This window comes from Schistocerca gregaria, chromosome 10 (assembly GCF_023897955.1).
Source record: "Schistocerca gregaria isolate iqSchGreg1 chromosome 10, iqSchGreg1.2, whole genome shotgun sequence".
Taxonomy (NCBI): domain Eukaryota; kingdom Metazoa; phylum Arthropoda; class Insecta; order Orthoptera; family Acrididae; genus Schistocerca; species Schistocerca gregaria.
The window spans coordinates 186,988,892-187,016,246 of record NC_064929.1 but is presented as its reverse complement, the minus strand read 5'-3'; the positions used below and the strand labels follow the sequence as shown (position 1 = coordinate 187,016,246).

At 41.3% G+C, this 27,355-nt stretch overlaps 1 protein-coding gene across 10 annotated transcripts in view; it reads right to left on the bottom strand.

The window, feature by feature from the left end:
- The window catches only part of LOC126293735 (uncharacterized), a 113,838-nt gene that overhangs the window by 82,974 nt on the left and 3,509 nt on the right, over nt 1-27,355 (bottom strand). For 6 of the 10 annotated variants that reach the window (XM_049987069.1, XM_049987071.1, XM_049987072.1 and 3 more), the window contains exons 3-4: nt 8,886-9,077; nt 3,502-3,627 (exon numbers count right to left, since the gene is read on the bottom strand). In XM_049987069.1, coding sequence (XP_049843026.1) covers nt 3,502-3,627; nt 8,886-9,077 — 318 coding nt within the window. Of the gene's footprint in view, nt 1-1,186; nt 1,241-3,501; nt 3,628-8,885; nt 9,078-27,355 lie in introns of all 10 variants that reach the window. The other 4 variants (XM_049987067.1, XM_049987068.1, XM_049987070.1 and 1 more) reach the window with 1 other exon arrangement.

Here is a 27,355-nt window from a genome sequence, read left to right as displayed (position 1 = left end):
TAGCGCCATGGAATGCCCTTTTAGATGTCACTGTTGTATCTGACTTATTGTCGTGAAGAACTGACAAGAATGGTTTGCTAGTTATCTGTTATAAATTCTGTAGTGAATACTGAAATTCTATGTGGAAGAGTTTAATATTAATATTATTTACAGATGTAGTAATTTATCTGTCTCTTTATCCAAGCACAGATTCTCTGTTTACTTCTATAAAAGTCAACAATAAATGAGGCAAACTAGCATGTCACAGACTATGTTATTGAGTGTTTTGTAGCAATGTGAACATCTAGCTGCTGAAGTCAGTATTTTAGAAATACTACAGGGACTTGCCATACAGAAAAAAAACATTTATCTGTAGCATAACTTCACCCAAGTACAGGTCGAATCCCTCATTCCCGGAGATAACATTGTTCTTGTTTCATCCCTGAAATTATGTACTTGCTGGAAAGATTATCCTACTCTAATACCATCCCCCCCTGAAAAAGCACACACCTCTATGTCAGGACTCTAATCTCACTTTAATTAGTATTTTTTTCCCCAAAATAAAAATAAGGGAAGAGCATAACAGAATGGAATTATCACTTAAATGGATGTGTGTATACTTATGGAAACTATGAAGACCACCATTTTCGCCTTAGTTGTGATCACACTCAAATTTATTGGTGAGTTCCAGACACAATATTCATTTTCAGACCACTAACTACAGCTGAGAGCTATGTCATTAGAGTGAAAATACACAACAAAACAATTTTAAAAGCTTCATTAGTGTGTCTTTCTTGAATTTTTATTTCATATTTTTACCTGAATAAAGGACATCTTCATTACAAGTAATGGTTTGAAAATGAACTTGAGTCAAACTAGAAACCAGCAAATTTGAATGTAAATTCAAGTGTGACAGAAAATAAAAACAATGATGACAATTACAGTTTTGATCCTTCCACCAAGGTCATGTTTGAATGCCATAAGCAAATCCAATTGTAATGTGATCTTTAATTCCACTTAAGCAAGAAAATTACAACATGAACAGAACCAAGTGTCAAAGAAATACAAATACTCAAGAGTGCCCAGTACGTAGAGGGAAGATGGGGGTCATGTTTTCACATGCATTCACAACACAGTTATGGCAAGCCCCTCACACTGTTTAAGTAGTTAGCATCAGTCCTGAAGCTACTGTTGAACCAGTTCAAACCTGGCACAGGGCGTGTAGTCGGTCCTAGGGAGATGACCAACACCCCGTCTTGAGCTGAAAGCATAGCAGCAAAACCACGTGGTCAGTAGCACTGACAAAACAATAACCACGGCCAACTGACTCGTGGCAAAAATCACTACCTGCATATGTACGCTCTTCCCAACAAAACTTTTTTTCTTTTTTCCTTTTACCTGTCATAAGTGAAATTCAAAATTTCTAGTAGTAAGTGCAGAGTCCACATACAGACAAATAAAATTTCTTACACTTTAAGAAAAACTTTATCTTGTCTTCCAATGACAATACAATTAGATAATCTGCATCATGTTGGTAACGTTGAACATGTAAAAAAAGACTAATAAGCAGTGATAATGCTTTGAAGATTATAGCTTAGCTTGTATACTTAAGGTTATGAAATGCAGGAATGTGATGCTACAGAACTACTCACCTCAGCCGATTGATGTGTGATTCACAAATCTACGGTACATTTCAGAAGAAATGATTTTATTAGTTTTCCAGCATGTATGCAAGCACACCATGGAATTTGAAGATTTTTTCCTCTAAAATATGATACTAGAGTCTTCACTGCTGACCTAGTCTGGTATAGCACCATTAGACTAATTTGAAGAAATGAGTCTTATCTAATCTTTCAGTTCCTATATCTTGTACCTGATACCTTGAAATTACAGCCTTCGGATTATTTCCACTACCATGATAGAAGCAACAGGGGAGAAAAAACACATTCATATGTTGACAGTGGTATCCTGAGGTCAAGGAAGTTCCTCTTCATTGCACTCCATACAACTGGCATATGATACTGGATCCTACACGATTTCAAGGTCAGGAAGGATCACTTTTAATTTTATGTTTTTTCTTCCCTTACAGAATTCCAAAATTAATCTCAAGTGTTTACAATCACAATGACAAACCCCGAATTTCCACAAACAGTTAAAAAAATTTCTTTACAGTTTCAGCATGAAGCAGCAAATCACAATTTCAATTTCGAATGTCAGAAAACAACTGCATGATGTACTGGGAATGTGACAGAACCACTATCTAATGTTACACATACCACAATACTTCCCCTGAACTTATCCACCAAAGCCGACAAGATACTACTTCATGTACTGTATTAACAATGTAAACTTACATACAGCTGGCAAGAACTGTAAATAATTTCAAAAATTAGGGCTAGTCAAAAAGAAATGAGCCAGAGGCATAATTACAGAAACCAGTACCTGTATGTTGGAAGTATTGACCCTGACTGGTTAGGCACTTGTCCCGCAGTGACAAGGCAGTGAATGGTTGTCTCACAAAATTCCTGGGGCTGTGATGTTAACCAGTTCCGCACATACAGCTGGATGTCGTTGCCCAAGGTGAATCGTTTCCCCCTCAGAGCCTTTTTAAGGGGACCAAAAATCGCCCAATTCCGATTCATTTCCTGCAGCATGGGAAAACAGTGAATGTCCAGCATTACTTGCAAACTCACCAACTGATCAAATCAAAACAACCAGGAAATCTCACCCGTGGGGTCATTCTGCTCCACGACAATGCAAAGCCTCATATGGCCAACATAGTTGTGGCACTCCTGCAGAAATTCAAATGGAAGGCCCTCTGCCACCCTCCATACAGTCTGGACCTATCCCCCTGTGATTATGCCATTTTTTGGCCCCGTTAAAAAGGCTCTGAGGGGCAAACGATTCACCTCTGATGACGATGTCCAGCTGTACGTGCTGAACTGGTTAACAACACAGCCCCAGGAATTTTATGAGACAGCCATTCACCGCTTTGTGTCACAGTGGGAAAAGTACCTAAACAGCCAGGGTCAATACTTCTAACATACAGGTACTGGTTTCTGTAATTATGCCTCCGGCTCGTTTGTTTTTGAATGCCTCTTATTAACAAATTAAAAAGAACCTTATGAAAGGCCTTTGCTGCTAGAGATGAATATTATGATATACATAATCAAAACAAGAAATTTTCCATATTTCTTTTCACTGTGGTATATTATTTTGGGGCAAATATTCATATCAGTACAAAGTTGCCTTTCACAAAATAAAGCCCTTTGGACTAATTTAAGAATATAATGATGAAGAAGGATAAAAGAAGAAGGTGCTTAGCAGATTAGAGGGGGGGGGGGGGGCGCAGAGGGAGAGGGGGCGGGGCAGAGGGAAAGGGAGAACTATCCTACATTTTTTGCATCAATTCATATTGGCAGTGCTAACCCACTTTCCAATTATAGTGAAATAACCTACATTTTGTCATATAACTGTTACACAGAATTTCTCAGTAACAGACTGAAAAATTCAGAAACTCACAGGGTCTAGCTGAAGGTGGAGGTTGGTCAGATGTACCAAGCTGCTTTAGAGTAACTTCCACTTTCCGGATACCAGTAAAGCCATGCTGCAGCAGTTTCATAACTTTCTTGATGAAACCAACGTAATCTGAAATGAAATTAAAACACCTGTAGTACCTTCATCACACAAAATGGAATCTCAGAAAGAAGCATTTACTTTTAATAACCCTTCCATTATTACTTTCACCATTCAAACAGAATGTCTTATAATAGAACTCAAAACAATTGTAAGTCCTAGATGGAATAACAGCAATATGAAAAGGGGAGCCACTGTCTCAGAGAGCTGAGGACTGACTAACAGCATCTGACACGAGCAGCAATCTGCTGAGATGGGTGATGAGGGCAAGGAGGACACATTGTGAGGGGGTGGGCCGAGGGGGTGGGCCGAGGGGGTGGGCCGAGGGGGTGGGCCGAGGGGGTAGGCCGAGGGGGTAGGCCGAGGGGGTAGGCCGAGGGGGTAGGCAGAGGGGGTAGGCAGAGGGGGTAGGCAGAGGGGGTAGGCAGAGGGGGTAGGCAGAGGGGGTAGGCAGAGGGGGTAGGCAGAGGGGGTAGGCAGAGGGGGTAGGCAGAGGGGGTAGGCAGAGGGGGTAGGCAGAGGGGGTAGGCAGAGGGGGTAGGCAGAGGGGGTAGGCAGAGGGGGTAGGCAGAGGGGGTAGGCAGAGGGGGTAGGCAGAGGGGGTAGGCAGAGGGGGTAGGCAGAGGGGGTAGGTGGAGGGGTAGGCAGAGGGGGAGGTGGAGGGGTAGGCAGAGGGGGAGGTGGAGGGGTAGGCAGAGGGGGAGGTGGAGAGGGAGGGGGAGCAACAGGACAGTATGGGTAGGGGAAGTCGATATGCTGCATGTGGGAATATACAGGGATGCGGAGGGGACAGTATAGGCCTGCTAGGTGCAGATCCAGGGTCTGTGCTGTGCTGGCAAACATGCCTTCTATCCCACCAGCCTACCTGCTACTAAGGTCTTTTCTCTTCCTTCTCTTCGCCTCCTCCCCTCGCCTAGCCTGAAGCACAGCCTGGCGACACTGCATATCTGCACTCTTGACGGTTATTATAAAGAAAGGGATACTCAGTGTGGTACCCAAACAGAATAGCTAATTCACAGGACAAAATTAGAATTGTGTGGTCACTCGTGAAGGAAGCGTCTGGTTAGCAGCACAAGATTGACGATTTAATGTCAGTTCGTAGTAAAAATATTTCTGTTACTGATAAGTCAGCTATATATATTGTATTTAACAACCCATTTCTGAGCATTACTTGTGAATTAAATAAAAACTTCTACAGTGAATCATATACCTCTCTTCGAAAATGGCTTCCCAAGACTGATGTCTGAAATACTTCTCTGTGATACTGACAAGGCGAAGACTGAGTCAATAATTAAGTCACTGAAGACTAAGAACTGTCATGGATATGATGGAGTACCTAGCAGAATATTAAAATATTGTGTTGCAATTGTTAGCTCTGTACTTAGCCATATTTGTAATTTTTCCTTGAAGAATGGTCAGTTTCCTGAATGATTAAAGTACTCAGTAGTAAAACCACTTTATGAAAAGGAAGAAAGGAATAATGCAGACAATTTTAGACCTGTTTCTATGCCATCAGTTTTTGCTAAAAATATTGAAAAGGCAGTGCGTGTAAGGAAAACTGATCATTTTATTTCACATAATTTGCTGTCAAATTTACAGTTCAGTTTTAGAAGTGCTTTTACAACTGAAAAACACCATACTCTCTTCCCTCTTTCACGTACTGGATGGATTAAACAAAAGGTTTTGAATGCTCGACATCTTTTTCGATTAACTAAGGCATTTCATTGTAATGATCACAGAATACTGCTCCAGAAGTTGGACCATTATGGAATATGGGGAGTAGCTCACAGTTGGTTTGCCTTTTACTTTAGTAAAAGACAGCAAAAGGTCATTATCCACAGTGTTGAGAATGGCTGTGATATGGGGTCTGAGGGGGCATAGTCAAATAGCGGGGGAGGAGGGGGCGATCAGTGCTGGGTAAGTCCTATTCTTTATTTACATAAATGATATGCCTTCTAGTATTACAAGTGATTGTAAAATATTTCTGTTTGCTGATGGCACTAGCTTGGTAGCACAGGGCGTAGTGTGCAACACTTGCATTGTTTCAAATAGTGCAGTTCAAGACATAAGTTCATGGCTTGTAGAAAATAAGCCAACACTAAATCACAGATTCAGTTTTTACAGTTTCTAACACACATCTACAAAACCTGACTTCTTAATTTCCAGAATGGGCATATAAGTGAAAGTGAACAGTTCAAATTTCTGTGTGTTCAGATACATAGTGAACTGTGTGGAAAGTGCACATTCAGGTTCTTGTTAAAAGACTAAAAGATTCCATATTTACTGTTAGAACAGTACCTAAAGTAAGGTATAGTTTGCCATGAAGAGTAGTCTACGTAGCTTACTTTCATTCGCTTATGATGTATGGTATTATATTATTTGATACCTCTTCCCATTCTCAAAGGATATTTTTGGCTCGGAAACAGGCGGTTCAGACAGTAAGTGGTGTAAGGTTGCGAACCTCTTGTTGACCCCTGTTCATTAGTCTGGGTATTCTGGCATTGGCCTCTTAAAATCCCCTGTTCATTATTCTGGGTATTCTGACATTGGCCTCTTAAAATACATATTTTTTATGGTCGTTTCTTGTTAACAATATCAACTTATTCCCAAGAATTAGCAGCTTTCACTCAGTTAATACTAGGCAGAAATCCAATCTGTATTTGGAGATTACAGTATACTACTACATCCATTTTCAACAAACTATCACAAGAATTCGAAGATCTTAGCAGTAATCCACGCACTTTCAAATGAGAACTGAAAAGTTTCTTCATGGGTCACTCCGTCTATTCTGTCGAGGAGTTATTTCAAAAATTAAGCTGATTCCTTTGTGATATTGTTTATTGTGTTTATATAAACCTATGGCTCATCTTTTTTTGGGTTCATAAACATTTTATTATATATGTTATTACTTTTATGTTGTAATGCCATGTACTGACACATTCCAGAACTTTGGAGATTTGGTTCTCAATTTGGTCCTACAGAACCTCAAATGTAAAATGCGGCAGGACGTTCTGGATAAAAATCTGGAGTGGACACCACTCGTGTAACGCAGCAAGGATGTGAAGTCGCCATGTGGTGTCACAAGCCTTTCAGGTATTGACATCAGGCAAAAGCTGTTCAATGTCAGACTCCGGGTAAACCAGATGATCAGCAGTGGAATAGCCTTGGTAAAAGCCACCCTGTGATGGAGCCAGAAAACCCTGAGACTCAAGGAGCCAACACAGCTGCTGGCTCACCATGTAGCAAAGCAACTTACAGAGAACATTGGTGAAGCTTATTGGGTGATAACTGTCCATCTCTAGAGGGTTGTTACCCGGTTTTAGCACTGGGACAATGATGCTTTCTGATCACTGTGGTGGGAGCTTGCCCCCGCTTCAGATGCGTTTAAAGCCGGCAGAATATGATGCTGACAACCCACTGGTAGATGGTTGATCATTCGGAATAAATGTTCCTTTATCAGGGAGGAGAGAGGGGAAAGAAAGGGAAGAAGGGAAAGTGGATTTAGTTACTCACAACCCAGGTTATGAAGCAACAGGGAAAGGAAAACAGGGAGGGGAGCGAGGATGGAGGTACGGTTGTCAGAGGGAAGCCAAAGATATTCTACTGTAAGTACTGTGCCAGCTTCAAACCAAAGAGGATGCATACAGAAGTATATAGTATAAAGATGTAGTATGAAAAGATGCATGAATGGCTAAAGAGGAAAGGGAAAGAGGAGAAGACTGAAGAGTAAATCGGAGTGAGGCTGTTTAACGTAGGTTCAGTCCCGGGGGATGGCGGGATGAAAGGATGTGCTGGAGTGCAAGTTCCCATCTCCGCAGTTCAGAGGGACTGGTGTTGGGTGGGAGAAGCCAAATGGCACACATGGTGTAGCAGGTGCCTAGGTCCCTAGAATTATGCTGGAGGGCATGCTCCGCTACTGGGTATTGGACATCTCCTAGGCGGACAGTTCGTCTGTGTCCGTTCATGCGCTCAGCCAGCTTAGTTGTTGTCATACCAATGTAAAAGGCTGTGCAGTGCAGGCATGTCAGCTGATAAATGACATGTGTAGTTTCACATGTGGCCCTGCCTTGAATTGTATATGTTTTACCAGTAGTGGGGCTGGAGTAGGTGGTTGTGGGGGGATGCATGGGGCAGGTTTTGCAGTGGGGTCGGTTACAGGGGTAGGAACCGCTGGGTAGAGAAGGTAGTCTGGGAATATTGTAGGGTTTAACAAGGATGTTACGGAGGTTAGGGGGGCGACAAAAGGCAACTCTGGGTGGTGTGGGTAGAATTTTGTCAAGGGATGATCTCATTTCAGGGGTTGACTTGAGAAAGTCATATCCCTGGCGGAGTAATTTATTGATGTATTCGAGGCCAGGATAATATTGGGTGACAAGGGGGATGCTTCTGTGTGGTCCGAGGGTAGGAATATTGTTGTTGGACGGGGAGGAATGTATTGCTCGGGAGATCTGTTTGTGGACAAGGTCTGCAGGATAGTTGCGGGAGAGGAAAGCACTGGTCAGGTTATTGGTGTAATTGTTGAGGGATTCGTCACTGGAGCAGATCCGTTTGCCACGAATACCTAGGCTGTAGGGAAGGGAGCGTTTGATGTGGAATGGATGGCAGCTATCAAAGTGAAGGTACTGTTGTTTGTTGGTGGGTTTGATATGGACAGAGGTGTGGATGTGAGCTTCAACAAGATGAAGGTCAACATCCAGGATGGTGGCTTGGGTTTTGGAGAAGGACCAGGTGAAATTCAGATTCGAAAAGGAGTTGAGGTTATGGAGGAAATTAAGGAGTGTTTCTTCACCATGAGTCCAGACCACAAAGATGTCATCTATAAACCTATACTAGGCCAGGGGAAGCAGCTGTTGGGTCTTCAAGAAAGCCTCCTCCATGCGACCCATGAAGAGGTTGGCATAGGACGGAGCCATCCTGGTTCCCATGGCAGTTCCCCTGATTTGTTTGTAGGTATGGCCTTCAAAAGTGAAGTAATTATGGGTGAGGATGAAGTTGGTAAGTGTGATAAGGAACGAGGTTTTTGGAAGATCTTCGGGTGGACGTTGGGAGAGGTAGTGCTCAAGGGCAGAGAGACCATGGGTGTGTGGGATGTAGCATCTATGTGAGTAGGGTGCCATCAGGGTATTGATATGTCACAACCTAACTCCCCAATTAGGTCATCGGTCAAAGCAGAATGGCACTGTTGAAAACATCAGTGTGCCTATGGACTTCATCCTAATAAAAATGCCTGTAACACCAAACTTTTTCAGACTATTAAACAGAATAGCTACCCCTGGGGAATTCTTGTGGGCTGACCAGCTCCCTGAAGAACAGCTGAGCCACAGACGGACGCTCCGCTGCTGGCAGCTCCTCTGCGAACCAATAGTGCAGCGTACGGCTCTCGCGTGTATGGCTGCCTGTCTGGGCATTCACGAGGAACACCCTGAACTCCAGGGACAGCTGTGCTGGGCTATCATCCACATCTGAAATTAACCAATGCCTACTTAAATGAAATATACAAGGAAGTGTCACATGAAATCACACTTTATTCATTTACACACTTATTTCACATGACAAGATTATGGCCATGAAGCCATCTCTTAACATCTAACAAGGTACCCTCAGTAAATTAACATTACAACACACACAGTATGTGAAATGTATAAAGTAATATCAAGTGATGAAAACAGAGACCATGCGCACCTTTGTAGATTTCATAAAGGCATGAACTCTATAGATAGATCGCCTCTGATCCAAGAACTGAAAGAAAGGTGCCTCCACAAGAAGACAGTGAACAAGATCAAACAAACACACACTAAGAAACACCAAACCCAAAATTAAAATCATGGGAGAGTTATCAGAGTCCTTTGAGATTAGAAGAAGGGTGAGACAAGGCAATGTTATTTCTGCGCTATTGTTCAATATTCTATTATGCAAAGCAGTCAGGGAATGGAAAAAGCTGATGATACAGGGACTTTATTAACCAGTATAGGAAGGAAAACGGAATGACAGGATACATACAGGCTGTCTTGCATTCACTGATGCTCTGGTAACATTCCCAAGTAACACTAAACTGCGTTAAAGGAAATCTAGAGCCTGAAAGGGAAGGCTGAAAATGTCAAACAAAACTGGCATGTGTGACAAATAAAAAATATGCACCGAAAAAGATCATTACAAAGAAGCTCACAAACAGTGAAATTTGGAGATGATCAGCCCATTCTGGAAGACTGGAAACACCTACAGTAAATCATCCTTGCCACAGAACATAGAAATACGACATAACTGTCATCAAGCCATAAATCTTACGTGCATCAGACACATTGGCCATGGACCGGAAAGGTGCCTAGAAAATACTGAATACCACAGATTGTGGAGTAGACAAGAGATTGAACAGACGTTTGGCATCACACACATCACCGCGAAGAAAGATTAACTGAAATTTTATGGGCATATCAACAGAATGGCAAACACTTGACAACAAACCAGAGCTTTGAGTACACAGAAATCATCACGAACATGAACTGATATACCGACATCACAATAGACCTGAAGGATGCTGATATGGCACACTCAGACATATAAGACAAACATACATTTAACCACAAGGTATTCAAATGTAAAGGTCAAGAAATTTGAGATAGGAAAGAAATGGACAGAAGAAAGTGGAGAGAGAGAATATGAAAGAAATGTGATGCCTGACAATATCTCTCACCAAATAGACACTTTACGTGGTTGTCTGGCAGCCCATACGTTAACAATTCTTCTTCTTCTTCTTCTTCTTCTTCTTCTTCTTCTTCTTCTTCATCATCATCATCATCATCATCATCATCATCATCATCATCATCATCATCATCATCATCATCATCATCATCATCATGTTGTGGTCAGAAGCAAGCATCTTACGTGACGTGCGTGGCAAGCACGGGTCCCCAAGCTGGGTCTGGCGTTGCTTTCACTTACTTGTGCCACACTCCTCTCTTTTATCTATCCTATCTGACCTTGTTCTTTTCTGACCCCAAGGGCATAACGTATGGAAACCTACTGTCTCTTTCATTTTCAAATCCTTTAATGGTCCTTGCCTTTCTTCGGCCGATTTCTTCAACTCTCAAAGTATCGGACCCATTCTATTTTTTTCTGTCTTCAAAATTTCATGCTGTCATCTTTCATCACTCATCATCACTTTTCTGAATAACATTCAGATTTTAATTCAAGGATTTATCTTCACACCAAGATGGCACCTTAGACAGCCGACCATGAACAGTCTTTCGAAGAATAATTCCAACGACTGCAACCACAGATTGCTGGAAGACAGCATTCGGATTCGGTTGGCTGTCATTCAGAAGATAATGATGGATCGAAATGTTTAGAAACTCAACAGTTAGTACAAACCGGAAAATATCAAAGGATTAAACTTAATCAAATATCATTCTTCTCGACACACAATGTTAACTCCTTGTGCCAAGCTGGAAAATTAAAAATTGTCACTGATATAATGTAGAAACACAAAATTGTAATCATGGCTCTTCAAGAAGTCAGAAAAAGTGATCAAGACCCTATGGAATTACAGGGATACCAACTTTATAAATGAATCCCTGGAAAAAAAGAGTCATGAAAAATTGTCCACAATTTGGCAATGTATTTCTTACAGATCTCAAAGTTATCAACTATCACAGAATTCACATCTCAGTGTCCCAGACTTGCAACTCTAACTCTGAAATATGCAAATACGACTTACACAATTACCAATGCACATGCTCCCACCAATCAGAAAAATAATACTCTGAAGAAAACAGAAGAAACAGAGAAATTTTGGGATGCTCTGGATCAAGTCTTAATCAACATTCCTCCATCAAATATAGAAATTCTCCTTGGCGACTTCAATGCTCAAGAGGGGCAAGACAGAATATACAGAGATAGCACTGGAAAATGGCCTGCACATTAACTGATCAACAAAAATGGTCAAAGATTAATTGAAACTTCTAATAACCTTAACCTGGTCTCAATATCAACACGTTTTAAAAGGAATCCTCACAATATTAAAAACCTGAAAACACCCTGATTTCCAAAAAGGCGAATGTTAACTGGATGATGAATGTATGGATAAATTTCACCATCATGAAATGTCAGTTTTAATGGGGTGAAGATTGGTCAGTTGGTTTGTTTGTTAATAGAGGAGGCGGAGAGACCAAACTGCGAGGTCACTGGACCCTCGTTCCCAAAAAAATAATTACACAACGGAAAGAAGAAAAGAACGGAGACGTACAGCACAGTAACAGGAGAATGGAAGAACCAAAAGAACGACAGAAGGACAACCAGCACTACTATGGACAAAACCAGAAAAGAAAACAACAGAGAGAAGCAAGAAACAGGTAGAAGGGGTACAAATAAGAGAGCAGATGACCATGGCTGACCAACCACGAGAATAAAAAGGACAATCCAGCCACTCTGTGACACATTAACACACCCACCCTAAAAGCATTAGAGTGGAGGACACAGAGGGACAAATGACATGTGCTAAAACTTATATAGAATGATAAAATCCACTGTCACATATTAAACGGAAAACCAAATTGTCAGCTAAAATCAATAGCAACAAGCCCGGTAACTGAAGAGTCCGTTGCAGGGACGCCAAAGAAGGACAGCTCACCGAGATACGGATCACTGTCAGCCGGGCGCCACATAGAAACTGAGGTGGGTCATCACGGTGCACGATGCAGCCATGTGTCACCCAAGCATTGCCAATGCAGAGCCGGCAGAGGACCAGAGTCCCTTCGAGAGGGCTGCATGGAGGACCACCACACAGTCTTAGTCTCCTTAATGGCACACAGTTAGTTGTGTGCGCTGGGGTTATGCCTTTTTGTCTCCCAAAGCCACAAAACCTTGTGCCGCAGTATTGAATGCAGGTCAGTTGCAGAGAGGCTGATCTCCATAATCGGTTGCCATGTAGCCTGTTGACAATTTTGTTGCCTGAGGTTTTGACGTGACCTGGGGCCCATACGAACACCGCAGAATGACCTGACCGTTCCAGGGCATAGATGGACTCCTGGATGGTAGCTACCAAAGGATGATGAGGGTAGCACTGGCCAATAGCGTGTAGGCTGCTCAAGGAGGCAGTACACAGACAAAACTACTCCCTGCACATGAACGGATGTGCTCAAGAGCACGATATATAGCCACCAGCTCGGCAGTGAAAACACTGAAGCCATCAGGAAAGGAATGCTGCTCAATATATCCTCTGTGGACATATGCAAAGCTGACATGAGCATCAGTCATTGAGCCGTCAGTATAAACCACTTCGTGGCCTCTGCACATTTCAAGAATCGAGAGTAAGTGGCAGTAGAGAGCCACAAGGTTAACCGAGTCCTTATGGCCACGAGAAAGGTCCAGGTGAAGCTGTGACCTAAGTGTACACCATGGAGGTGTACGTGAATGGACCTCAAGTATAACTGGTAAAGGCAAGGATTCCAGTTCGGAAAGAAGGGATTGGACACGAACTGCAATTGGAAGATCTTACCTGGGCCACTGATGCGGGAGATGAACCACTGTGGGTGGGAAAAAGAGATGGTGATGGTGATTCAGATACGCAGGAGAACTAAGAACTTGTGCAACGTAACTGGCCAGCAGTTGGGCACACCTAACATGCAATGGAGGAACTTTGGCCTCCACAAGGACGCTCGTCACCAGACTTGTCCCAAAAGCTCCTGTTGCTAGGGGAACAGCAAAGTGGTGCACTATGTCGAGTAAATGCAATGCAAAGGGCGCCGCCTAACCGTAAACTGGACTCCCATTGTCAAGGTGGGATTCAACAAGGGCTCTATAGAGCTGCCGCAGAGTAGAGCGATCTGCACCCCAGTTGGTGTTGCTCAGGCAGCGGAGGGCATTGAGGTGCTGCCATCACTTCCACTTAAGGTGCCGAAGGTGAGGAAGGCAAGTCAATTGGGTGTCAAAAACCAGTCCAATGGATGAACAGTATGAGACTGACAGAAGTGCATAACACACGACTTTGCTCAGCAACACCAGAACTGGGGGGGGGCAATACAAAATGCAGAAGTCGTCTGTGTACAGAGAAGGTGAGACAGACAGCCCTACAGCTGCTGCTATACCATTAATGGCCACTAAAATAGAGAGACTTTCAATACGGAGCCCTGCGGGACCCCATTCTCCTGGATATGGGAGGGAACTATGAGAGGCACCAACTTTGACACGGAAAGTATAAAGCGACAGGAAATTTGATAAATATCAGGAGCGGGCCTCTGAGAACCCACTCGTATGATGTGGCAATGATATTATGACACCAGGTGGTGTCATACGCTTTTCGTAAATCAAAAAAGATGGCAACCAGGTGTTGGCAGTAGGTGGAGCCAATATGCCACGTGACTCCAGGACCCAACACAACCGCCGACACATCATACATTCCAGCAGCTTACAAAGAATGTTGATAAGGCTGATGGACCGATAGCTATCCACATCAAGCGGGTTTTTACATGGTTTGAGCACCGGAATGATGGTGCTCTCCTGCCATTGCAATGGAAAGACGCAATCACACTAGATCAAGTTGGAGATGACGATGACATGTTGCTTTTAGTCAGATGAGAGATGCTTAATCATCTGACTGTGGATCAGCTCTGGCCCAGGAGCTGTGTCAGGGCAATGTGCAAGGGCACAGAGGAACTCCCATTCTGTAAATGGGGTGTTCTAGGATTCACTGTGATGTGTAAAGAGGATTTTCCCTTCATTCCACTGTTTGAGAGCGCAAAAGGCTGGAGGGTAATTCTCCCACACAGAGGCTTGAGCATAGTGCTCAGCAAAGTGCTCGGCAATTGCGTTTGTATCAGTCGATAACACGCCATTTATTTTAACACCGGGAACACCTGTTATCGTCTGGTACCTGAAAACACATTTGATCTTTGTCCAGACTTGGGAAGGTGACGTATCACACCCAATGATCAAGACATATCTCTCCCAACACTCATACTTCCGTCGTTTGATAAGCTGGTGAATGAGGGCATGGAGCCATTTAAAGGCTATAATGCACTCCAGGGAATGGTGCCACTTATGCCACTGTAGAGCTCACCGACACTCCTAACTTGCTTCATCAACTTCCAGTGACCACCAAGGGACTGCCTGTCACTGGGGGCACCCTAAAGAGCGAGGGAGTAGTGTTTTCTGCCACAGAAACAATTGTTGTAGTCACCTGCTCAACCATCACATTGATGTTACCGTGTGGGGGCGATTCAACAGTGTCAGCAGAGGTTAAAGTTTCCCAGTCCAATTTGTTTAAAGCCCATCTGGGCAGGCAACTGTGTGCCTGATGAGAGTGCAGTGACAGTAAGATGGGGAGTAAGTCACTACCACACAGGTCTGCATGTGCTCTCCAATGGATAGCTACCATGAGCCACACTGAAATGTTTAGCAGCCTCAGTATTTAAGAGGCAAAGGTCGAACTGAGACAGTAAAGTTTTGACATATCTGTCTCGGCCAGTAAGCGTGGTGCCATCCCATAAAGGCTTATGGCCATTAAAATCTCCCAAAAGTAGGAAAGTTTTAGGGAGTTTATCAATCAGTGCAGCTAATACATTCAGGGATACTGCACCATCTGGAGGAAGATATACATTGCAGACAGTTATTTCCTGCGTCATCCTTATTCTGACAGCCATAGCTTCAAGAGAGGTTTGAAGGGGCACAGTTTCAATACAGACCGAGTTTAAGACATAAGCACAAACTCCACCTGACACTGTGAGACAGGGAAGTCATGGAACATTCAATGAGGCAGTTTACACCTCAAGGTCACCTGCTGCCACAGACTTTTTGCCTGAGCAGTCCATATCCATTGTGTCTGTGGATCCAGTGAGATCTAGGTCCTCAGTAGATGCAAAAATGTCCACCTCATCCGCAGATGCAGAGCTTGTAGGTGTGGATGCCACCACAATTCCCTTGGTCCTGGTGACCTCCTTTTTGGATTTCTTTCGCTGCTCCTTGGGTTTCGCTGGCTGGGAGGACTTCACTGATTCAGTCTCCGGGACCGAGGATCAGCGTGAAGCCCTACGACCAGCTGCTTTTGGGCTCATCAGCCGCTGGCACATGTCATCTTGACCACTAGCAGAAATCTGGGAAGGGAGTGACCCAAGGGACCCTAGAGGAGAAAAGAAAACTTACACTTCTCTGGCTCAGAAATGGAGACTGATAGCCCTGATGGTTGGAGGGTGTTGCTCCCAAAGTAGGGGCAACAGGGAGAGATGTGCCCTCCAGCATCAAGGAGGCAGGTGTAGTTTTCTGGTTCTGGCGGCGTAAGATGAGGTCATAGCCACAGAATGCAGTCGCTCAAATTTCATGTTACCCTCAGTTGGTCCAGTGTCCTATATTCCATGATTTTCCTCTCTTTCTGTAAAATCCTGCAGTTTGGCGAGCAAGGTGAATGATGCTCTCTGCAGCTGACACAGATAAAAATAGAGTTTAATCATCAATAATATATTCTCCTGCACTATTTACAATGGTCTGCCAATTCTGGGGTAACTTTTCGATTCCACGGCTATAGAAATCACATGGTTTTGAGGCAAGGAACTCATTGAGCCATGTCCAGAGCATATTTTCATCTAAAAATGAAGTTCCTTGAAAGTTGTTTGATAGAGAGCAGAAAAGATGGAAATCAAAGCGCTATATCAGGAGAACGACATAGGTGCAGAATGACTTCCCAACTCAACTGCTGTAGAGTTTTTTTTTGTCAGTGTAGCAGAATGCGGGTCGACATTATCATGGGGTAGTGTCAGTACACGCTGTCTTCCTGGTCACTATTCAATTCAGCAGTGAAGGTTACACCCCAGGGAAGCCATTTGTAGTATGCCACAACACTGCTGTTCCGCCAGATGTGTGACATTATCTTTTGTGGAAGTGCATCGGTCTTTGTATGCAGTGCTGCTGTTTCTTTGGGCTCAACCATTTCTTTCATTTCCTCACATTAAGATAAAGACATTATTTCTTGTTACCAGTAACGATACAGGATAGCAATGGTTGGTGGCATTCACAAGCCAACTGATGACGAGCAAGCGGAGATGCACCTATGGGCACCCACTGATTTCTGTGATTTTGGCTTAAGAGCCCATACACCCATTTTTTAACCTCCCCCATTGCATGCAAATTTTGCACAATGGTGGGATGATCACAGTTCATCACATTGGTCAGTTCTAAAGTATGCTGATGTTGACCATTTGTCGATTAATGCAGTTAATTAATCTTCATCCAATGCTGAAGGTATTCCTGAACATGGAGAGCTCCTAACGTCAAAACGATCCTCCTCAAAATGAGAAAACTATTTTCTTGCCATGCTGTATCCAATGGAATTTACCCTATACATGGTACAAATGTTGCTAGCTGCCTCTGCTGCTGTCACCCCTCTACTGGACTCAAACACAACAATATGTTAGAAATGTTCCAATTTCTAGCATCCATAGCTCCACTCACTATCTCCAAATGACAATATTAAAGTCAAATAAGTAACAATGAACTACAAATACAAAGTGACAATCAATAAATAATCCCATAGCAAACGAAATATCGACACGCAAAACAAAAACCTATGAACTTAATCAGCAGCCTATTATTATTATTATTATTATTATTATTATTATTATTATTATTATTATTATTATTTCTCTCTTATCTCAGAAGTTATGTCTGGTCAAAAGTGGAAAGTGACGCGGACCTTGATCAAGCGTGACTTCCTTTTAACTATACGGTATATGTTATATTGCATTTAGGAACTTTCGGGTAATTGAACATGTATCAATAATTACGGATTTCTGTAGTTGTATATATAAGTTTGGATGTAGCTGTATTGCATTGATGTACTGGTGGATATTGTGTGGTATGACTCCTGTAGTTGATAGTCAACTTTATCCTGATGCCACATATCCTTGACTTCCTCAGCCAGTTGGATGTATTTTTCAATTTTTTCTCCTGTTGTCTTTTGTATATTTGTTGTATTGGGTATGGATATTTCGATTAGTTGTGTTAATTTCTTCTTTTTATTGGTGAGTATGATGTCAGGTTTGTTGTGTGGTGGTGTTTTATCTGTTATTATGGTTATGTTCCAGTATAATTTGTATTCATCATTCTCCAGTACATTTTGTGTATGTGGGAATGTGTTGTTTTATTAGTTTATGTTGTATGACAAGTTCTTGATGTATTATTATTGCTACATTGTCATGTCTTCTGGGGTATTCTGTATCTGCTAGTATTGTACATCTGTTTGTGATGCGATCTACTGCTTCTATTTGTTGTTTGCGAAGTCTGCATTTATCTGTTGTGGTATTTGGACCTTCAATAATATGCTTGCTGTCATATCTGGTGTTTATTGTTTGATTCTGTATCGCAATCATGAATCCTTCCGTCTCACTGTATATATTGCCGTTTCTTAGCCATGTGTTGGATGCGTCTTGATCGATGTGTGGCTGTGTTAGATGATAACGGCTGCTTGCCATGTAGTGTTTTCTTTTTCCAATTTACTTTCTTCGTATCTGTTTATGTTATGTGATCTAAGGGGTTGTAGAAGTGGTTATGAAATTGCAGTGGTGTAGCCGATGTATTTATATGAGTGATTGCTTTGTGTATTTTGCTAGTTTCTGCTCGTTCTATAAAGAATTGTCTTAAATTGTCTACCTGTCCATAATGTAGGTTTTTTATGTCGATAAATCTCCTTCCTCCTTCCTTTCTGATTAATGTGAATCTTTCTGTTGCTGAATGTATGTGATTTATTCTATATTTGTGACATTGTGATCGTGTAAGTGTATTGAGTGCTTCTAGGTCTGTGTTACTCAATTTCACTACTACAAATGAGTAGGTCAATATGGGTATAGCATAGGTATTTATTGCTTTTGTTTTGTTTCTTGGTGTCAATTCTGTTTTCAGTATTTTTTTTAGTCTTTGTCTGTATTTTTCTTTTATTTCTTCTTGAACATTTGTGTTATCTATTCCTAATTTTTGTCTGTATCCTAGATATTTATAGGTATCTGTTTTTTCCATTACTTCTATGCAGTCTCTGTGGTTATCCAATAAGTAATCATCTTGTTTAGTGTGTTTCCCTTGACTATGTTAGTTTTCTTACATTTGTCTGTTCCAAAAGCCATATTTATATCATTGCTGAATACTTCTGTTATCTTTAGTAATTGGTTGAGTTGTTGATTTGTTGCTGCCAGTAGTTTTAGATCATCCATGTATAGCAAATGTGTGATTTTGAGTTGGTATGTTCCAGTATTATTATATCCATAATTTGTATTATTTAGCCTGTTGGACAGTGGGTTCAGAGCAAGGCAGAACCATAAAGCACTTAATTAGTCTCCTTGGTATATTCCACGCTTAATCTGTATTGGCTGTGATGTGATATTATTTGAATTTGTTTGGGTATTAAGTGTAGTTTTCCATTTTTCATTACTATGTTTAGGAACTGTATCAATTTAGGACCTACTTTGTGTATTTGTAGTAACCGTGAGTGGGGGTACACTATTATCAGTTGCTCTTAACATCCTCGTGCTGCTTTGCAGAAGCCATTTTGTTCTTCATTTATAATTTTGTTCTGTGTTGTATGTGTCATTAAATTCTGTGTAATGACTGCAGTTAATATTTTGTATACTGTTTGTGGCATGTTATGGGGCAATATTTTGCTGGGTTTGCTGTGCCTGCTTGATCTTTAGGTTTCATATAAGTTATTCCATGTGTAAGTGTATCAGGGAATGTGTATGGGTCTGCAATGTAACTGTTAAATAATTTATTAAAAATAAAGATTCCAAGACTTACCAAGCGGGAAAGCGCCGGCAGACAGGCACATGAACAAAACACACAAACACACACACAGAATTACAAGCTTTCGCAACTGGCAGTTGCTTCGTCAGGAAGGAAGGAAGGAAGGAGAGGGAAAAATGAAAGGGTGTGGGTTTTAAGGGAGAGGGTAAGGAGTCATTCCAATCCCGGGAGCGGAAAGACTTCCCTTAGGGGAAAAAAAGGACAGGTGTACACTCGCACACACACACACACACACACACACACACACACACACACACACACACACACACACACACACACACACACACATCCATCCGCACATACACAGACACAAGCAGACATTAATTTGAACCCAACAATTACGTTTGTTAAATAATTTAGTTAGATGTGAATGTGTTGAGGAACTTCTTTAGCCAGAAATTTGCTATTTTATCTTTTCCAGGGGCTTTCGAATGGTGTGTAGAAATAATTGCTCAGGTGACTTCATGTTGCAAAATTATCACTTCAGGCATTTGTGGCATCATCTTGTATGTGTGTTTCTGCTTCTATCCACTGTGCATGCCTGTTATGTTGTACCAGGTTTGACCATAAGTTGCTCCAGAAGTGTTCTATGTCTGTTATGTTTGGTGGATTGTATATTTTGATGTGTGTGTTATCTATTCTCTGGTAGAATTTCTTTTGGTTTGTGTTGAATGTTTGGTTTTGTTTCCTTCTATTTTCACTTTTTTTTGTATCTTCTAAGTCGTTTGGCCAATGCTTGTAATTTCTGCTTCTTTTCATCTAATTGCTCTATCGCTTCTTGTTGTGAGATTTTACCTAACCTTTTTCGTTTTTTTTTTTTTCTGACATTTGATGTCTTATAAACTGTGTTAGCTGTCCAATGTCTCTTCTCAGTTTTTCTTTTCTGATCTGTAGCCTGTGTTGCCATGCTGGTTTTGTGGGTTTCTTCTGTGTGTTGGTTTGTTCTGATCTCTGCCTAGTGTGTATATTTAGTGTAGTGAGTGCTCCTATATAAACCAGTAGTTGTAACTCTTCCATAGTTGTATTTTCATTTACTTTGTTGTGTATGATTGTGTTCATAGTTTTTATTGTTGTTTCGACTTGTGGGTTATTTGGCAGTCTATGCAAGAATGGTCTAATGTCTGTATTGTGTCTTTGTATTCTATATATGTCAGCTGAAATTTTTCTTTTATATCTAACATGTGTGTCACTTAGTGTTCTATTTGTACTTGTTCTGGTGGCAGTCTTAAGATTTCATTTTCCTCTGATTGTTTAATTGATGCGTGTTGTTCTTTGTTTGAGTCCATTACTGTATTTTCTTCTTCTTCTGATTGCACATTATTTTGTTCCAGTATTTGTTGTACTTGTTGTTTGATGTTTTCTAATTCTGACTGAGGTATCCTGTTATTTTTGATTATTACACGGATCTGATCAGCTAGTCGTTGTTCTGTTAAAAATTTTAATTATGGGTATCTGGTAATAAATGTTGTGTATACTTGTGATCTGTATCCAGTTGCGTTGGTTCCTAGGTTTGTTGCTTGGTAATAACAGAACATGAGGTGTCGATGAACTTCATCTCTGACCATCTCATCCTCTGTCTTTGTTTTCCTTCTAGGGTGGTTGCAGGAAGCGTAACCTGCAAAACACCTCTATTTGGATTTAAATCGTTTTCCAGTTGGCTAGCAGTGTCGTTACCATTGTGGGAGGGCATACGGTTCAAGCGTCGTCCGCGACCATGACGGCACTTGTCCAAGGCTTCTTTAGTTGTGTCCTGAACCAACCAATCACACTAAAAGGGGGGGTTGTTCTTTTCGTTGCCTTTTACGATTATTATTATTATTATTATTATTATTATTATTATTATTATTATTATTATTATTATTATTATTATTATTATTATTATTATTATTATTATTCGACTATTGCCAAGGGAGGCAGCCAGTGGAAGAAGAGAAGTATCAGCTCAGACTGAAACCGACAACAGGTAGCATCTCAAAGTACAGCAAACAAAGAACCAACACAACAATGCTGCAATCCAATCCAAGAAAAAGATTGAAGGCAAAACAGATAAGGAAAAGACCTGGACTTGGCAGCCCAACGGAACACTATAGAAAGAAACTGAAGGACTGATTTTTGTTGCATGTGAACAAGCCATGAGAACTGACGCCACCAAAACCAGAAGTGAGAAATCGGCAAGAGACAAACTGCAGACTCTGCACAGAAGCTGTGATCCACCTTGAGCTGTTCCAAAAAGACTGATCAGACTGATTACAAACAGAGGCACAATGCTGTGGTACAAATGATCCACTGTAACGTATGCCAAAATGGTGTTGGCAAAGAACTGGTGGAGCCACAAATAGTTGCCAAAAACAAATATACCAAATTAATGTAGGACCTCTGGCTTAGGAAGATTAACAGCTGTAATGCAAAGGAAAAGAAAGCACGAATTATAGACATCATCACACTGGGTTCAACAAGAAACATTTATCAAATCCAGGAACTTCAAAATCCAACTAGAGACTATGGCATATACCAGTGAAATTGGTTTCTTGGTACATTGGGACCAGTGTCAAGAGGTCTTAGTAGGCACTTGACATGCATTGTTCAACCAATGATAAAATACGAACACTAGCCCAGTGATCATATTTGCTGTGTTTACTGTTACAGCACTAATAACAACAATAATATTAACAATACAAATCATCAGCTTCTGAGGATACTGCAAGTAACCTGAAGTAGACATGACAGTATCCAACACTGTAATCCATGTCGAAAAATAAAGATAACAGCAATGAATATATCAGTAACAGCAATGAATATCATATTTCAGTCATGTTTGTTCTGTAAACATGTTGTTACATTATTTTGGGATTTTCATTTTATTATGATTGAAGAGAAGGAATGGCATACTATCAGAATAACAGAAATGCCTAGCAACAGTATAAACAGAATCAAATCTGGGGAAGTTTAGAAGACCTGGGCAGAGCAAGACTGAATAATATATAATGGAGTAAAGTTAGCAGACAAGACAAGGGGGGAGGAAGTTTAGTACTCAGGAAGATTAGGAGAGTGTTGACAATGTGACGATAATTCTCGTTTATAATTCTGTATGTCACCTCAGACAAATGGCAGGATTTTTCCTTCATCAAGGCCACAGTCAACCACCTCACATATAATACACTTGTGTGAGTACTTCTCCAATCTTTGAAGCACTTCTTGAACTCCCTTTTTGTTAAGGCATTCAGCTCCTTCAGCAATTCTGTTTTTATCTTATCAATGGTGGCAAAACAACATCCTTTCTTGGTTCTCTTCAGCTTCGGGAATAGAATGAATCGTGTCCAGTGAATACGGTGGCTGAGGCAACATAACAGTTTCATTTTTTCCCCCAAAAAATTATGAATAAGCATTGAGGTGCGAGAGGGAGCATTATCGTGATGCAATTTTCATGAGAGGTTTTTTTTTTTTTATCACAATGCACACTGTTTTCTTTGTAATTATAAGGCACATGACTTCCAGGTAGTAATACTCATTGATCGTACGACCATGAGGGAGGTACTCGTAATGCGCTATCCCATTGCAATTGCAGTAAGCAGTGAAGACCTTCACATGAGATTGAAATTGGAGTTTTTTGTTCGGTCTTAGCTCTTAAGGCAGTTTCCATTGGGACAGGGACAATTGAGCCTCCATTTCGCTGTATTTCGTCCACTGTTATAGGCTTCTTTAGAAGTACTGTACCAATGTTGACTTCATTCAGGAATCCCTGAGGATATCTATGCAACACTGTTTTTGGTCGAAATTCACAACTTCGGAACAAACTTTGCTGCTACACATTTCATGCCCAAACAATATGAAACAATTGTTTGGCACATGCCAAATGATATGCCAACATCATCAGCAACCTCTCCCATGGTGATTCAACAATTTTCCAGAACCATTTTCTTTACTTCTTCGATACTGCTGTCAGTAATTGGCGTACTAGGACATCCGGGGTGTTCGTCATCTTTAACATCTTTTTCGCCCTCTTGGAACGTTTACAAGTGGTACAAACTCTTGTCTTACCTACAGTATTTTTCTTAAAAGCCACAGTTTTTTTTTTGCAAGGAAAAATTCACTGAGCACTTGAAAACGTGTAACCTTCTCAACTGTCAACTAAAATATTCAAAACAGCTGAAAACACAAAAATACATCTGGAACATGTGCACCAACAAGATAACAAGAAATTTTGAAAATCAAATGTATAAAGCCCACAAAATAAAATATTCCGTTTACTTTTTGATAGCACCTTCTATTATGTGTATATGAATGAATGTTTTTTAACTATTTATTTTCATTGTACTATGATGACAAATCCTTTATCGCTGAAAGACAATTGCTGTGAGAATGAAAAAATAAATAAATACACAGAAAATATTATTTCACTGCAGGACAGGAGGAAGACGTTTGGGGTATAAAGAGAGGGAATCTACGCCAGTGATAAAAAAGTAAAGTTTTAGTTTCATGCTGAAAGCAACATTGTTTTGGATAATAAGCACATCATTGGATAATTTGTCTTGAGTCTCATTCTTGATATGGAAATCCATTCCATTCATTCAGTCATTCATTCCACAAGTTGTGTTCAGTAAATCCCACCATGAATGAGAGAAGTAAAGGGCGAGATTTAATGCTGTACACAGGTAAAGCCACTAGATGGGTTTATCATATCTTGTATTCTAGTTACGGCCAAGGATAGGTGTTTCCGTTGCAAGAAGAGGTAGTGACACACCAAGGACCAATAATCAATGAAGAAAAGATACATTTGATTGTCACATCATCTACCGTCTCATGTCGACTAACTCTGCGCTGGAATGACTTGACATGGGGATATCTACAGACAATTATTCTTCCCACACGATTCATGAATGGAACACAGAAAGAGGAAAATAGTGGTGCCAGAAGCACACCCTATGCCACACACCTTGCGGTAACTTGTGGAATATGGGCGTAAATGTATGATAATCCCATAACATTATCATACCTGTCAGTGACCCATCACAAATTCTACCGCAGCTCCTTTAGTCAAGCATAACTGAGTGAGCCAGCCAGTCTTATGAATATAGGTATATATTTGTGTCATATTATTCATGTGTTTGATACTTGCATTTAGGTCTTCAGTTTCTTTTGAAGGCTTTAAGACAGTGATGCTACCAGGGGAAAGAGCCACGTGTGTAGCGGGAGGGTGTAACATCCAAAGTCAGGTCACTGAAGATCAACATCTGAGACCATCACCAAAGATGGCCATTGAAGAACAGTCTCTGAAAAGATGCTGTAACACTGAGAAACTTCTATACAACATTCTCCCAAAGTGTCAGTTATGGATTAGATTAACTGAAATTTCCAACAGCACTGACAATACGGCAACAATATCAGATAGGAAACACTTTCTTCGTCTGACTTCTCATGCTTTTCTGGCAAAATATTTTGCAGTGCATCAGGAAAGAAAGGGGGATGCTTCTGTGTGGTCTGAGGGTAGGAACATTGTTGTTGGATGGGAAGGAATGTATCTCCAAAACCAAAGCCACCTTCCCGGATGTTGACCTTCATCTTGTTCCTACCCTCAGACCACACAGAAGCATCCCCCCTGTCACCCAATATTATCCTGGCCTCGAATACATCAATAAATTACTCCACCAGGGATATGACTTCCTGAAGTCAACCCCTGAAATGAGATCATCCCTTGACAAAATTCTACCCACACCACCCAGAGTTGCCTTTCGTCGCCCCCCTAACCTCTGCAACATCCTTGTTAAACCCTACGATATTCCCAGACTACCTTCTCTACCCAGCAGTTCCTACCCCTGTAACCGACCCCGCTGCAAAACCTGCCCCTATGCATCCCTCCACAACCACCTACTCCAGCTCCGCTACTGGTAAAACATACACAATTCAAGGCAGGGCCACGTGTGAAACCACACATGTCATTTATCAGCTGACATGCCTGCACTGCACAGCCTTTTACATTGGTATGACAACAACTAAGCTGGCTGAGCGCATGAACGGACACAGACGAACTGTCCGCCTAGGAGATGTCCAATACCCAGTAGCGGAGCATGCCCTCCAGCATAATTCTAGGGACCTAGGCACCTGCTACACCATGTGTGCCATTTGGCTTCTCCCACCCAACACCAGTCCCTCTGAACTGCGGAGATGGGAATTTGCACTCCAACACATCCTTTCATCCTGCTATCCCCCTGGACTGAACCTACATTAAACAACCTCACTCCCATTTACTCTTCAGTCTTCTCCTCTTTCCCTTTCCTCTTCAGCCATTCATGTATCTTTTCATCCCACATCTTTATACTATATACCTCTTTACTTCTGTATGCATCATCTTTGGTTTGAAGCTGGCACAGTACTTACAGTAGAATATCTTTGGCTTCCCTCTGACAACCGTACCTCCATCCTCGCTCCCCTCCCTGTTTTCCTTTCCCTGTTGCTTCATAACCTGGGTTGTGAGTAACTAAATCCACTTTCCCTCCTTCCCTTTCTTCCCCCTCTCTCCTCCCTGATGAAGGAACATTTATTCCGAAAGCTAGGAACGTAAATTTTCGGTTGTTTTTTTGTATATCTATTGGCTGTACTGAACTGAGGTAAGTACAGGCCGGCCTCTCTCTTTGTTAGTATTTGTTTTACATATTATCGATGTACTGTCAGTTGGAACAGAGTCTAATACACTTAAGAAATAATTTATGTTTTAGTCTATAGTTTTAATTTCTATTTTTTTTTTTTTATTTTCACTATAGGTTACTAGTCTTGGTACAGAGTACCATCCTCAAGCCATTCCCTGGCATGCAATTATCACACACTCTTTCTGACTGATGGATTTACTTGAAAAGCTAGTGTGACAACTGCATGCCAGGGAATGGCCTGTGGATGATGCTTTGTACCAAAACCGGTGGTCAGCAGGAGAGGGGGGAGCAACTACAGACTAAAACATATTATTACTAATGGGGGAGGGGGGGAATTACTGGGTGATGAAACGAGTTCTGTATGTGGACAAATACTGTCCCGGAAAGAGGACTTGTGAAGATGAAATAAGCTTCGTCATCGTCATACAGTTCGGACACTATAAACTGTTATTTGTTTATCACACAGAGCTCCTGCTAAAGCAGAAGTAACCGGTGAGGTAGCAAGCACTCTGCCTAACTGGAATTCCATGTGGCTTAACCTGTATACTCTACAGTGGTACTTACTGTAACAAATTATGTATCCAGAAGTATTTACAGTCTGCAGCAGAGTGTGCACTAATTTCAAACTTCCTAACGGATTAAACATGCCCTCCTCCACAAAAACCTGCATCATTTCCAAAAATTAGGATAAAGGGAAACCCTACCTGTACTTTTCTCATATACCATCTAGAATGCCATGGATCAAGGCAATATTGAGGCTGCAGTATTTCTCCACTTTCAAAAAGCATATGACTTGGCACCATGCCAATATTTATTAACAAATTTACAATTGCATGGGATGTCAAACAAAACTGTAAACTTGACAGGATTTCAAAGTGATGCAAAGATTGGAAATTTGCTTTAAATGTTTAGAAATGATAATGCTGGGGCAGTCACAGGTATAGCAAATTTATGAAACACTCACACAAGCCAACGTAGAAGTGCATAGGACCAAATATCAAATACAAGTAACAAAAAATATTGAACACACAGAAAGAAGGGCAGCACAAATGGTTACAGTTTTGTTTAGAATATAGGAAAGTGTCACAGTGATGATGTAAAACACATGAAAGCCTACTCAGAAAGTGTTAAGGACTAGTATAAAGTGTAGAATCTAGGAATATACTACAGCCCTCTACAAAGGCTCTGCAATGGCGAGATTAGACTAATTACAATGGCAATCCACATCTACATTTATACTTTACAAACCTCCACGAAGTGCTGACAGACGGTACATCCCATTGTAACAGTTATTAGGGTTTCTCCCTGTTCCATTCATGTAT